The 13,141-nt window shown below is 63.3% G+C and overlaps 3 protein-coding genes across 3 annotated transcripts; all 3 read left to right on the forward strand.

Moving 5' to 3' along the window:
* Positions 1–3,507: 3,507 nt before the first annotated feature.
* EMIHUDRAFT_108093 (hypothetical protein) lies at positions 3,508–4,395 on the forward strand (the record flags this gene model as incomplete). Its single annotated transcript, XM_005756075.1, has 1 exon — positions 3,508–4,395. The coding sequence occupies one exon, from the start codon at positions 3,508–3,510 to the stop codon at positions 4,393–4,395; it is 888 nt and encodes a 295-aa protein (XP_005756132.1).
* A 4,811-nt stretch (positions 4,396–9,206) lies between these two features.
* Positions 9,207–9,941, forward strand: EMIHUDRAFT_221839 (hypothetical protein; the record flags this gene model as incomplete). Its single annotated transcript, XM_005756076.1, has 1 exon — positions 9,207–9,941. One exon carries the CDS (start codon positions 9,207–9,209, stop codon positions 9,939–9,941), a length of 735 nt encoding a protein of 244 aa, XP_005756133.1.
* Positions 9,942–11,100: 1,159 nt separating this feature from the next.
* EMIHUDRAFT_221841 (hypothetical protein) lies at positions 11,101–12,878 on the forward strand (the record flags this gene model as incomplete). Its single annotated transcript, XM_005756077.1, has 5 exons — positions 11,101–11,307; positions 11,455–11,703; positions 11,828–11,902; positions 12,414–12,524; positions 12,861–12,878. The coding sequence occupies 5 exons, from the start codon at positions 11,101–11,103 to the stop codon at positions 12,876–12,878; spliced, it is 660 nt and encodes a 219-aa protein (XP_005756134.1).
* Positions 12,879–13,141: the final 263 nt, after the last annotated feature.

Below are 13,141 nucleotides of genomic sequence, written 5' to 3' on the forward strand. Positions count from 1 at the left end.
CAAGCACAACCCCATCAAAGCACATCCCTGCTCAGAATGGGCAGGGGCTACCACCTGGTGACCCTGGTAGCCTCTGGCTCGCCACTGCACTCGGCTCCTCTGCAGCGGTCTCGGCTCTCGCCACGACAGCACGCCGACGGCAAGCTTAGACGCCCGTCTGGTGGACCTGCTGTGGCCACAGCCGCCCCTGACATGCATCTCGCACCATGACTCGACACCGGGCCCGCTCAGCTTGGTCGTGGCGGCGTGTGTGAAGGATGCGCGGCCGAGCCGCTGGCTGGCGCCGCTTGAGCGTCCGAGATGGCCGCAGCAGAGGCCACGCGTCGCGCCGCCGGCCAAGCCCAGCCTCTCCGCGGTCCAGTCGGTCAAGCTGGCGGGGCCGGCGAAGATTTCGGGGACGTGACCACAACTCGGGCAGCGACAGCGCGCTTGAGCTTAGCTTGTCCGACACGACACCCCTCCAAATCGGGGTCTTTTCAATAGGGCCCACCTTGGCCTTTAACTTCGCTGTTCAGATGGGAAGCGGTGACCCACGGTGATATGGCCGATCATGAAAGAGACGGGCGGAGGGTGAGATATGAAGGAGAGAGTACGTATGTATAGATGTGACGGAGGACGTCTCGTCGAGCCAGACGGTGCTCTCCCTCTCTGCGTCAAACTTCCACTGGTTGTTGGCAAATGCTGCGGAGTGTGCGGGCCGAGGTTTATCCACAACAGTGCTCGGCAGAATGGCGTGAGAATGGCAGGCGCGGAGAGTCTGTCGAGACTCGGGTGCGGATCAACGCAATTTGACTGCGTGCAGGCGCAGCGGCGCGATGCACCGCAGACCCAATACGCCGCTGCTTGCCCTCGCGTGTACGATAAGACTAGGTCATCAGAGTCGACAAAACTGCTAAAAATCTCTCTCTCAGAGTCGAGCATGCGGTCGATGACGTGCTGCGCGAGGCATTTGACGAGGCTCGCCAACTGCTGTCCCCACCAGTGGCTCACGAAGTACAGCGGAGCTTGCCGGCCCTCGGCAATGAGCTCGACGAAGCTTGTGTGCTTGGCGCGTGTTGCTGGCTTGATCACAAAGCGTGACGCGTCATACATTGTCACACTCTCTGTGCTCAGGCGCACGCCCACGAAGTTGGCCCAGGACTCGGCACCGCACCGGCGTTCGATGTGTTTGATGACACGGCAGCTGCGCGACGGTGATCCCACGCTCCGCTTTGTCACTGATGGCATAGCCATCGCCACCAAGGTGCAGGTCATGGGGAAGTCCTCACTTGGAGGCGGCTCAGAGCTCACAAGGCTGCTAGCGTAGAAGCCGGATTGCCACTCTTTGGCGGTTAGCAGGGCATTTGGATCCTTTCCGAGCTCTTTCATGAGCTTGTCAACCACATTTTGGCCAAAGCCCTGATCTGTCAGCACGGTCACCAGCTGTGCTGTGGAAATGCACAGAGCACGGTGTGCATCTGCCTCGGCAAAGATTGCCTGGGGGCTCTGCCATTGAAGCTCCTCGGGTATGCGACCAGCCTGCTCTGCTGGCTCCTGCACTGATGATGAGCCGCCTACTGACGATGCGGCGCCCATCGTCCAGTGTTCAGGGTGGCAAGCTTGTTGCCAACAGTGGGATGACAAGACGATAGTTAACTCAGCGCTAACTCTGAGCTGATGACGAGTGTCATGATCAATCACGTGCAGCATCATCGTGGACGGCCAATCAGCAGATTCGTAAAGTGCCCTTGGAGCACTTGGAGTGCAGTCATTAACCTCACATCCAGGGCCGGGGAGCTGAGAAGCGCACCCAGCGAGCCGGATGATCGGCATCGGGCTACGGGCTAGAGAGCCCTGACCCCTAGCTAGGGGGGGTGCGCATTCGCAGGGCAAGGGCCTTAAAGTAAAAACGGGTCTCCGAGGGTTAGCTCCGCGCTCCAGGTTTCCCCTAGCAGCAGAACGCCCCCTCTACTCGGAGCTAGTAAACACTCGACACGGACTCGACGCCCATCCACACCCGGCACCTCACCACACCGGGCCCCTCTTCGAGGTCTCCCAACTTTCACTCCGGGGCGTCTTCCCCCACCTCTCGGTCCTTCCTCCTGGCCGCATCCCGATAGTTGTGCGATGGGCGCGGGGCCCGACCTCCCCTCCTAGCCTTTTTCGGCTGCGGCCCCGCCGCCGTCTCGTCTTCTCTGCCTGATCCTGTTAGCGACCCTTGCGGTGCCGGTGCCGGTGTGAACGGGCTACTAGCTGACTCCTCGCAACGGGCAGCGTCGGGGTTACCGTGGGCAGCTAACGGGGGCAGCCGAGTTGGCGCCTGGACGCCGCTCGAGGCGACGCCCCTGCGCCCTCCCGGCTTTGCGACCCTCCCGGCTGGCGTACTCCCGGGGAGCAGCCCTCCCGGCTGGCGGTGGGTGCGCGAGGAATCGCAGGCTGGGTCGTGCACTCCGGCAGCCCCTCCTGGCCTCGCCCCTGCCTCCCGCAGCCTGACCGAATCCACGGGTCCACTTGACGGTGTGGTTTCCGACCCCCCCGGGTGGTCCACCCGCCCCACGACTATTATCCTATCTCTCCGGGGGCCCTGTGGGGGGGGAAGGGTGCGTAAGACAGGGCGTGATATGGCGGGGGTGTCGTGCCTGTTTAGTAGTCGCCCCAGCCGCCGCCGCCCTTGCCGCGCCCGCCCCTGCCTCCCTTGCCGCGCCCGCCCCTGCCTGGAAGGAATGAAGGGGTTTTCCGAGCGCAGCCATATGCGCCAGCGTAGGAACTGGCCAAAGCGCAGTACACCGTTCAAAAGTTCGTATCGAGTAGGCATCAAAACATGTCTTGTTTGTTACCTGACGTGCGGTACATCATGAACGCCGAGCCTGCCAAGTTGGCTTATCAGCACGCCGCCTTGAGATACCGTACGGTGTGGCTGACATGAGGCGGACCAGGAGAATACGTGTTCGTGATGCAGTGAAGGCCGGAAGCGTGTCCGTTGACCGTACTAGGTGTACTACTGATACTGTGCATGCGGCTATGTCGTACTATCGACGTAGGCGTCGGCACCTCACGAATCCTGCCTTCCAGCGCTGCCTTGCCGAGGCAGCACTGGCCGTGGAGGTGAGTCGGTCCTGTCGACCGCACATCATCAGCGCATCTCACTACGTTGAGCTTCATCATAGACTCTGATCGCATGACGCGCGAGAGACACAGACTCGCCGACGTCATTGACTGTGTTGCCGCGGCGGCTCAGCACTTGTGCATTGACATTGACCTCAACTGGTCGTCATGGCCACGGCCGATCGATTCCAGTTTTTGCATGTGCGATAGTGCTATGCAAACGATGCTCGATCCGTCGTCAGGGCCATGAGGAGACCTTGGGGTCCCGGTGCTTCTGGTGGGGTCCTGGCGTCCTGGAGGCTGTAGCGTGGAGCGCGCGATTTGTGGACCAGAACATTTGGCCATCCCGCTTGCCCGCGGCGCGCGCGTGCAATCTGTCGCCGGTGCCACGCGCTGTTTGCGCAACCGCATTTCCCGAGCCCGATGCTCTTCATCTCACTCGCGGCCACGGCTGATTGCGGCCCGTTGCCCGAAGGCTCTCTGAACGTCCAAGGCATCCAACCTGTTCGCGAAATTCCGCCGTACCAGATGGACGTCCTTGTGCCTCGTTCGCACAAGGACGGCGTCAGCGGCGCCATCGCCTCCACCAAGATATGGGACAGCAAGAAGACGGCGCTGCTTGCCGCCGCGCTGCCGCAGCTGCACGCACAGCTCGGGCGCAAGCCGGTCCTGCTTGACATCGGCGCCAACCTGGGCTGGTTCACCATGCTCGCCGCCGCCACCGACCACGCGCATGTCATCGCCATTGAGGCCAGCGACAGAAATTCCGCCAGACTGGAGCGCTCTCTCTGCCTGAACGCACACTTCGCGAAGCGTGTCACGCTGCACAAGGTGGGGGTTGGCGCGACGACGGCGGACTGCGCGCTCGTCGCCCGCCGAAGAAACATCGACTCCCCGTCCGCCGTCTGCGGACAGGGCGACCCAGCGCATTTCATGAACTCATGGGGATGGTCACGCGGCTTCAGGGACTACGTCGTGACGGGCACGATGCACATGACGCGCATCGATGACCTCGTCACTTCCCGGGTGGACGTGATCAAGATCGATGTGGAGGGACACGAGCTGGAGGTAACCAAGGGCTGGTCGGCCCTCTTTGATATCTCGCCGCCGCGGCTCGTGCTGACAGAGTATGTGCCCTCGCTCATCGCGGAGAAGTCCAACACCACGCGGCCCCTCGATTACCTCCGGTTTTTTCTGCGGCGAGGATACAGCATGGTCGATGACAAAGGGCACCACATCGCCACCGAAGCGCAGTTGGTGCACTGGAGAGCAGGCTGGATGAATGACTTGGTCATGCGACGCTCGGAGTAGGCTTCGCCTTCTCCTTCCTCAGCTCGGTGACGTGTATCTACTGCCTATCGTGCGCAGGATGTACGTGGTGGGTCACTTGACCAGTGAAGTACTATTCTGGTGAACATCACTGTGTACTGTAGTACCCACACAGAGCCCCGATAACTCCGCTGCGAATACATCGGTAAGTAGTAAAGAGATGTCTCTTGTCTGTCCGTCCGCAAGCTTTCTAGCTTTGTCCTTTCGTTTGTTTTGCCATGTCACCATGAGCATCGCGCCCCAGAGGTGCCATCAGGGGCCAGGCGGGGCTCCGGCCGGCTTTGCCATGTGCGATGTGGCCTGTGTGTGTGTGTCGGTGCGGTGCTCCAAAAGGGAGAAGAGAGAGTCAATCACCGTACCCCGAGGGGAGGGGAGAGGGCTCACTCACAACGCGGCCACATGGCAAAACGCATGCATATGTGCACACGAGCATTGCGCCTACAAAACCCGACCGTGTGAAGTGCGTCTCTCCTTCTGCTCCGCCCAACAAGTGATCAAAGAAAGCGTCGTTATGCGCGGACACCTACAGCGGGGCACCTCGCCCGCAAGCTCGCCTTCTGAGCACCCCTCCCCCTCCCTCGGGTTGCAAAACCCAAAACCACCTGTGTTTTTCAACACCACCATTCAATCTTGAGTTGTCCGGGCGGGTCCAATAATTGGTTCAGTGGTAACATGTCGGGGACAACCCCGGGGCCCTGTGGCTCAATTTTTTCCGTTTGGCGAGCCCCTCAGCGCTCAGGAGAACGGACGGACGGTGGGTCGGACCCATTTTCGGGGCAACCACGGTGGGACCGTGATTCCTAGTACTAGGGTTTTAAGGCTGCGAAAAGCGGCTAGCGCTGCGAAAGTACTTTCGCACCCATTCTGGGCCTAAGGCTAAGCGCTAAAAGACTGTATCTGTGGCTGCGAAAGTGGCCCACATTTGGAGGCAGGCTTTAGGCTACGAAAAAGTGCCCGGGGCCCGTCACCATGACGTGAGTGGTACCGTACTTTTAAGCACACTGGGATAAGCACGGCACATGCTTCCAATGGCGTGCATGGTGGCTGTTGAGAGGTAACACACAATGTTGTTAATCACCCACGGCCGGACGGACCGATGCGTGTGTTGAGCAGAGTGACCCCTCTCGTTTTGCGCGCTCCCCGCCTCCTTGTGACGCCTACATTCGGGACGCCTACTCATATGTCGGAGCCTCCGTGAACGGCCGGTTGGCAGACGTCATGGCCGGCATGTGCGACCCTTAACGCTTAAGAACCAGCGTGCGACCAGAAGGTCGGCTGTGAGGCGAGGCTGAAGGCAGCCCAAAAACTGGTGGATTTGTGTTGCTGACAGTTGTGGGCGATCCCGCGCGAACTGACGCGTGACGGCAGGTAAGCCGGCAGGTGGGGGGCGGGGGTGTGCCGGGTGGATCCCCAAGCGGGCGAGCCGGGCCCGTGCATAGTTCGCGCTCGGGGGGCGCGCGAGCATGGAAAGACGCACCTCCATCGTCCTTGCTTACCGGCGCTTTTCGGCCGTTGGCACCATCGTTGATTGCGCGGGACTGAAATCCCAAATCTGTGAGTCCTTCGGTAAGCGCGGGTTAGCGTGGGTTATCGCCGGGTTAGTGCCCACTAACCCGGCACGGGTTAGCACGGGTCAGAACGGGTTACCATAACCCGGCACTAACCCGGCCCTAACCCGCCCCTAACCCAGCGCTAACCCGTGCGGCTGGGGGGCATACGTCAGCTGGGTTTGCGCCGGGTTAGGGGTGGGTTAGGGCCGGGTTAGTGCAGTGCACCCCGGGTTAGAGCTGGTTGGCGAGATGAAACGGTTGCGGCGGGCACCCGAGCCGACCTCCGCGATGGAGCCTTGGCTGCAGAAGGCCGTGCATGACAAGCTGCTCATTGAATCCCTGCTCTAGAGGGAATTTTCGGTGTATCGCGAATGATCGCCTAATATCGCCTAATATCGCCTAATATCGCCTAATATCGCGCAATATCGCGCAATATCGCGCAATATCGCGCAATATCGCGCAATATTGCTGCATGCGCAGCCCCGCGCAGGGCTCGTCTGTGCGACTGTGCCCAAACCAAGTCGATTTGTACCAAAGTTGGTAGACAGTGCCAAAACCACGGAATCGAAAATGGCGCTTAAATTCGCGCACCTGATGTCCCCACTGCCGCATGGTGCGAACCGCCACTCATGAGAAGGTCTCCGCTGCGCTGCTTTTGCTGTTTGCGTCAATGCAGCAACCCCTCGAGCGCGTCACTATGACTTGACCCCTCTGATAACCGACGTCGCCAACGGCAAGCCTGCGTCCGTGTTGCATATGCTCTCCAGTCATGTTTGCATTGCGGTGGATGCCAATTCGAGCTACTTGAGCAATCATGCACAATCAATGCGCCGAAGAGAGCGAGACGCTGATTCTTTGCACCGGGTCAGCAGGCAGGCAGTGCAAGCTCAAGTGGTCGCAGCACTGGTCATTCGCGATGCGGTAGGCGATGCGATCAACCGTCCGCAAGCAGCGGTGAAGCCTGGTCCATGGCCGGGCAGGCGCGCCGCAGGCGAAGCGCTCTCGCGGGGCCTTGCGTCGTCCCACCTCGAGCCCTCGGGAGTAGTCGGTCAGCTGGGCAAAGCTGCACATGTGGCCGCCGACGGCCCCATATAGCATGATAGTGCCGTCGACCTCCTGTTGTCCAGCACGGTAGCGGTTCACGCCGTCGACGAGTTGGAACTGTGTGGACCGCCACGGCGCCGGCTGTGGTGTGGGCGACGGTTCTGCGGGCGGCAGTGCTGTCGCCGTGCACTTGTGCCGGGACCGCTTCTTCTTCTTCTGACTATTGCCGTGGTTGCTGCTGTCGCTGCTCATGTGCAAGCCGCGAGGTGTGTAGCCAGCCAGATCCAGCTGCGCAACGCGAGCGGAGCGAGCGAAGCGCCAGGACGAAGCGCACGGCGCCCGTCCCTTTGTAACGCTTCACGCGCGTCGCTGAGGCGTGCTGTGAAGGGCTCGCGTGATCGCGAGCATCGCACAACACCGCCATTTATCGCATTTTATCGCCAAATATCGCGCGGTATCGCGGTTGCGATATTGTGAAAAATTTCCTCTAGGGCAGGGCTCATTGAGAAGAGCACCCGCGTGCGCAGTTCGGACGGGTCCAAGGTTGCTAAGGCCGTCGGCTACACGTGCGCCAAAGACTCGTGCGGCATGCTCTTTCCGCTCGGTGTATCGAAGCAACAGTACAATCGTCACTTGAGGGAAGCGGCGGCACATCGCACGAGCAACTTTGCCTTTGGCACGAGCGTGCCAGCTCGTAGCGCTGCGTCTTCATCCTCCAACGGGCAGCGACCGGCTGAGTTTCGTCCCCGGCCTTCGCCGGCACAAATCTTTGCGGCGTTGAACGCCAAGGCTGCCGCGGCAGTGGCTGCCAAGGCGGCATCAGCTGCCGAAGATAGCACCAGGCCGAGCGCGCTCGCGCGCCGCTGCACGCGGCTGCCGCGGCCGCCATCTGTGCCAAGGCGACCGACGCTGCCGAGGAGAGCAGGCGGGCCGAGCTCGCTCGCGCGCCGCTAGCATTTGAGCACTGGATAGGGTCGATCGATTCCGCATGGTACGGGACCCCTCCCTCCGATCGTCTCGCCCTCCCTCACTGGTGTGTTCATTGGGGGCGAGAAACTCGCGGTTTGGCACTTCTGTTACATATTCTGTTAACAGGCATGTTGTTGGTAACTTGTTCAAGTTACTTGGAATCGCCGCATTTGTGTATGAACAAACTTGCCGCGCATCAGAGACGTGCAACCGCCGCAGTCAACTTGCTTCCTTCGCCGTCGGCTGCGCGATGGCGCCGCCCCATGATGACGTCGACTGTCCGCCTACAGCCGAGACAGGCACCACGGCAAGGCGGAAGGAGCGGCGCCGCCAGCGCCAGCGGCGGGAGCAACGCGCCATTGATGCCGCCTTGGCGGCGGATCGAGCTGCCAGACCAGGGTGGGTGCGCCGGACGGCCCGCCCAGAGCCGTGGCGCGTGCTGCTCGATGGCACGGTGCAGTTCAAGATGCGCCAGTGGCACGGCACGTGGAGGTGGCTAGTCCACGAAGACTCGGGCTCAGAGACAGAAGGCATGACCACCGAGGTCGCGGATGAGCACTCGGTGTACATCGAAAGCCTGGGCGGCCGGTACGTCTGGGATGAAGATCGCTCGTGCTGGAAGTGGACCGTATACGTCGACTAGAGCACGTCCCTCCTCTGCTCCGTGCGCGCCTGACGCCCAGTCGACACACCTCCCGGTGTGCCCATGGCCTCCGCTGCAGTGGCAGTGCGGGCTGCAGGGGGCCCGGCCCTCAACGTGTGCCAGTGATGGCCCTAGGGAGGAGTGCGCTGAGGGCGGTACATTATAGATCCTGTGGCATGAGACTGTCCCGCTCGCCATGCGCCCGCGGCTGTGGTGTGGCGAGTGAGTGAACACACGAGAGAGGGGCATAACGAGCCGTAGAGCTCTAACCCGAACCTAACCCGAGACTAACCCGGCGCTAACCCGCGCTGCTCGGGGGGCATACGTTAGGACGGGTTATCGCTGGGTTAGCGCCGGGTTAGCGCCGGGTTAGTGCCGGGTTATGGTAACCCATTCTGACCCGTGCTAACCCGTGCCGGGTTAGTGAGCACTAACCCGCGCTAACCCGCGCTTACCGAAGGACTCACAAATCTCTCAGCTCGAAGCGGGAATTTATTTGTTTGGGGGGTGTTCGACACTTGGAGCACTTGGAGTGCAGTCGGTAGCACATCACAGGCGCCCAGCCGCCGCCGCCTGGCGCACACATAATGCTCCCGCTGCTGCTCACCTCCCTCACGTCGCTGCTGTCAGCCTGGCGGCCGGTGCCGTCGCGCGGCGCTCGCTCTGCGCCGGCGGCGCTCAGCGTGCGCACCGCCTACGCGCGGAGCGTGACGCTCGCCAAGCCGCTCGGCATCGTGCTCGAGGAGCGCGACGGCGGCGGGGTGCGCTTCGACTCCTTCCAGGAGGGCGGCGCCGCCGCCGAGCAGGCCGCCGCGCTGGACATCGCTCCCGGCGACCGCCTCCTGGCGGTGGAGGGCGTCGACGTATCGCGGCGGGGCTTTGACGCGGTGATGGCCCTCCTCGTCGACGCCCCCTCGCCGCTGCGCCTCACCGTCGACGACGGGCTCGACACGCTCGACATCACGCCCAACCTCGCAAAGTCGCTCTCCGCCGACGACGCGGCCGCCGCCGACCAGACAGTGCGCGTAGCGGTGCGCGAGACGCGGCGCATCGTCGGCGCGAGCGGCGAGCTGCAGGCGAGCCTCGGCTCGCTGCTCCGCGTCGAGATTGTGCTCGGCGCGGGCGTGCGGCCGGACGGGCGCTGCCTCGTCCGCTTCTTCGGCATCTTCACCACCGACGGCGGCGCGTCGACCTACTCGTGCAACCTGAGCGCGACGGGGCGGAGGAGGGAGGACGGCAGCACCGAGATCCTGGCGCTGTCGGCGGCCAAGGACGAGGGGTGGGGGCAGACCATCGACTTGCGGAGGGACGCGGGGAGCTGACACGACACAGCCCCCTCTCTGAGTCGTCTCCGAGCGGTCGCGGCCTGTGTGTACGTTGTGTATCCACCGTAAATTAGTGTGTTCGGTTTGCATGTGCATAAACAAGTGCATCATCAAACTTCAAAGGATCGACATGCACATGTACATCTGCATGTCCCTACCGTGTCGCGCAGCCGCACACGTGCTCTCCGACCACATCGCAGAGCCAGAGCCGGGCGCCGCGAGAGAGCGCAGGGGGGCAGCGTGTGGGTGCGCTTACACGTGATGGAGCCGGGATGCATCCCACAGGGCAACCAAGAGTGAGCCGATCTCGATCGCTGTCTATCCCGGCCACCAGCTCCTGGGCTAGGCTCATGAGCGAGGCCGCGCCGCCCGGGAGTCTGAGGCTACTAGAGGAAGGGGCGTTGGCTGGCTGTGGTGTGCCGTGCATCGCCCGCCCCTATCGGCTCTCACGGGCTGTTTGCGCCCGACTCCGGCGTGCCGATCTTGTCCATCGCGGCCGTCAGCTGAGCCTCGATCTCGGGGGTCGTGTCGCCCCACCCGCCAGCGAACTTGGCCTCCCAAGACGGGCGGCGCTTGAGGGGAGCCTTTGCGCCCTGCGCGGCGACCACGGTGGTGGGCTCCGCCGTCGCCCAGATGCCGACCGCCAGCAGGGCGGCGGAGCCGGCGAGCGGGACCTGAGCAGAGGAGGAGATTGTGGGGTGGAGGAAATTAGGGTGGCGTCTCGCGGCGGGTTGCGGGGTGAAGAGTAGGGTGGGCTCTCGCGGCGCTGGGGGACGGGCGATGGGCCTGGATATCGGGGTTCTTGAGCGCGGCGACAGCCTGGCGGAACATCTCACCTATCGGTGGGGGTCGGGCGCTGGGTAAGCGGGAGGGACCAGCGTCCATGTCTCTCATCGCCTTGCCTTTGTGATTGCTGAGTGTGTACTTGTTACGTGAAAACCCGCTGGGACCCGGACGCCAGCACACACGGCTAGATTTCATAGATTTCATGGCTGAGTGCGTGATGGTTAGTCAGCGAAGAGTTTTTATTTTCCTTTCGTCTCTGAGCACATCATCTACACCCTCCCTCAGGTTGGGCGTCGGCGTGATCAATCAACACATGGAGGCGGAGGCGGCACAACGAGGCGCCGCCCTTTTGGCCGAGACTGGTTTTCTCATGTCAAAGTTGAAGCCGCGGTTGCCCATGTCAACAGGCGAGTACGTCGGCGCCCCGCTACGCAGCGCGCCGCTCTCCAACCTCACGCCGCCGCTCACGAGCGCCGTCGCTACCAACTCGCTCATCCGGGCGCCGACACACCGCGCCGCGATCCACGACCTGCTCAACCGGCCGTCCTCGTCACGCGCGGCACTCGTTGTGCACTGGGTGAGCAAAAGAATTCTCCACCACGTTGGGAGAGAAGCGACTAGCACATCAAGAGTGACGGACCCGACGGGCGCACAGTAGGATCCGAGCCTGCCCACGTGCCGCTGTGATGACGCCTTTTGAGAGAGGACCCCCTGTTGCGTGTAGCTCATCCTCGGCGCGATCCTCGTCTCCACCCTCTGCTTTGTCCTCCAATCCGAGCCGGCGATGGCGTCGTGGCCCGGCTGGCGGCTCATCGACGCGCTGGTCGCTGTCGGCTTCACGGCAGAGTACATCACTCGCATCATCGTCGCCCCCGACGGGCGTGGCGACGAGGCGGCGGAGGAGGACGGGCGGAGGCCGCAGCCCGCGCCCTCCCCAACTGGGCGGTTGCCGGCTCATTCCGATGACCTGCCCGTGGCCACACCCTATAGGCAGCCGCCTCCCGCGTCCGCCTGCCAGGCGAGCTGCAGCCTTACGAGGCGAGGCGCGAGGAGTCACTTCTCATTGAGCCCTCTCCTCCACTCTCCATGGGTGGCAGGCGCGGCTGCGCCTCGCCAAGCAGCCGATGATGGTCATCGACCTCGCGGCGATCCTCCCCTTCTGGATCGGCCTCGTCCTCTTCTTCCTCCCGCAGGCACGCCCGAGACGCGTCCGAGACACTCCGAGGCACTTCCGAGACTCCTCCGAGGCACCTCCCACCGCCCACCAGGCCCTCCCCGCGATGGCCCGCGGTCTCCGCCCAGCGAGCAGTGCACACTCCTTAGTTCGCCAGCCCGCCAGGCTTTCCTGGCGATGGTCCGCGTGCTGCGCCTCGTCTAACCCTAACCCTAACCCTAACCCTAACCCTAGGCTTTCCTGGCGATGGTCCGCGTGCTGCGCCTCGTCCGCATCCTTCGGCTGCTCCGCTTCGCAAAAGAGTCCTCCGAGCTGCAGGCCCGAGATCCGCCGAGATCAGGCCAGATCCGCCGAGATCAGGCCAGATCCGCCGAGTTCAGGACAGATCAGGACAGATCAGGACAGATCAGGCGAGATCAGGCGAGAGGTTGGCGCGTCCGCCGCTGCTTCCCGGCTGCATCGCGGCTACCTCTCGGCTACCCCTCGCCCGCCTCCCCGCCTCTCGCAAGGCCCTCGCCGCGTGCGTCCGCCGCTGCTTGCCCGCGCTGCGGCTGCTTCTCTTCTTCCTCATGCTGCAGAACCTGGTCCTGGGAGGGTTCGTCTTCCACGCGGAGGCGCGGGTACGATCTCGGCGCATCTCGGCCCGCCTGTTCTCATCTCGTCTCGGCTACGCGTTGCGCTTTCCGAGACGCTTCCGAGACGCTTCCGAGACGCTTCCGAGACATTTCCGAGACGCTTCCGAGACATTTCCGAGACGCTTCCGAGACATTTCCGAGACGCTTCCGAGACGCTACCGAGACATTTCCGAGACAGAGCGCCTTCTGTCAAGAGGACAGCGTACCGCGATCCTCGCCGTCAGGCGGGCGCCTTCGTGGCGGGCGGCTCGCCCGGCGGCGGCGTGTGGGTGGGCGGGCCGGGGCGGTACGGCGTGCGAGTCTCCCCCCCCCCCCCCCCAGCTGGCGACTCGTGAGTAGGTGGCCGGGGCGGAGTGCGAGGGCCGCGTCGAGCCAGGCGGGGAGGAGGAGGAGGAAGGGGAGTGCCGCTTGGCGCCCTTCCAGTCGGTGCACCTCGGCCGCACCTCGGCCGCACCTCGGCCGCACCTCGGCCGCACCTCGGCCGCACCTCGGCCGCACCTCGGCCGCACCTCGGCTGCACCTCGGCCGCACCTCGGCTGCAGGTGCGTGACGGGATTTGGTGGGCGCTGGTCACGGTGACGACGGTGGGGTATGGCGAGCTG

This window comes from Emiliania huxleyi (assembly GCF_000372725.1).
Source record: "Emiliania huxleyi CCMP1516 unplaced genomic scaffold EMIHUscaffold_99, whole genome shotgun sequence".
NCBI lineage: Eukaryota > Haptophyta > Isochrysidales > Noelaerhabdaceae > Emiliania > Emiliania huxleyi.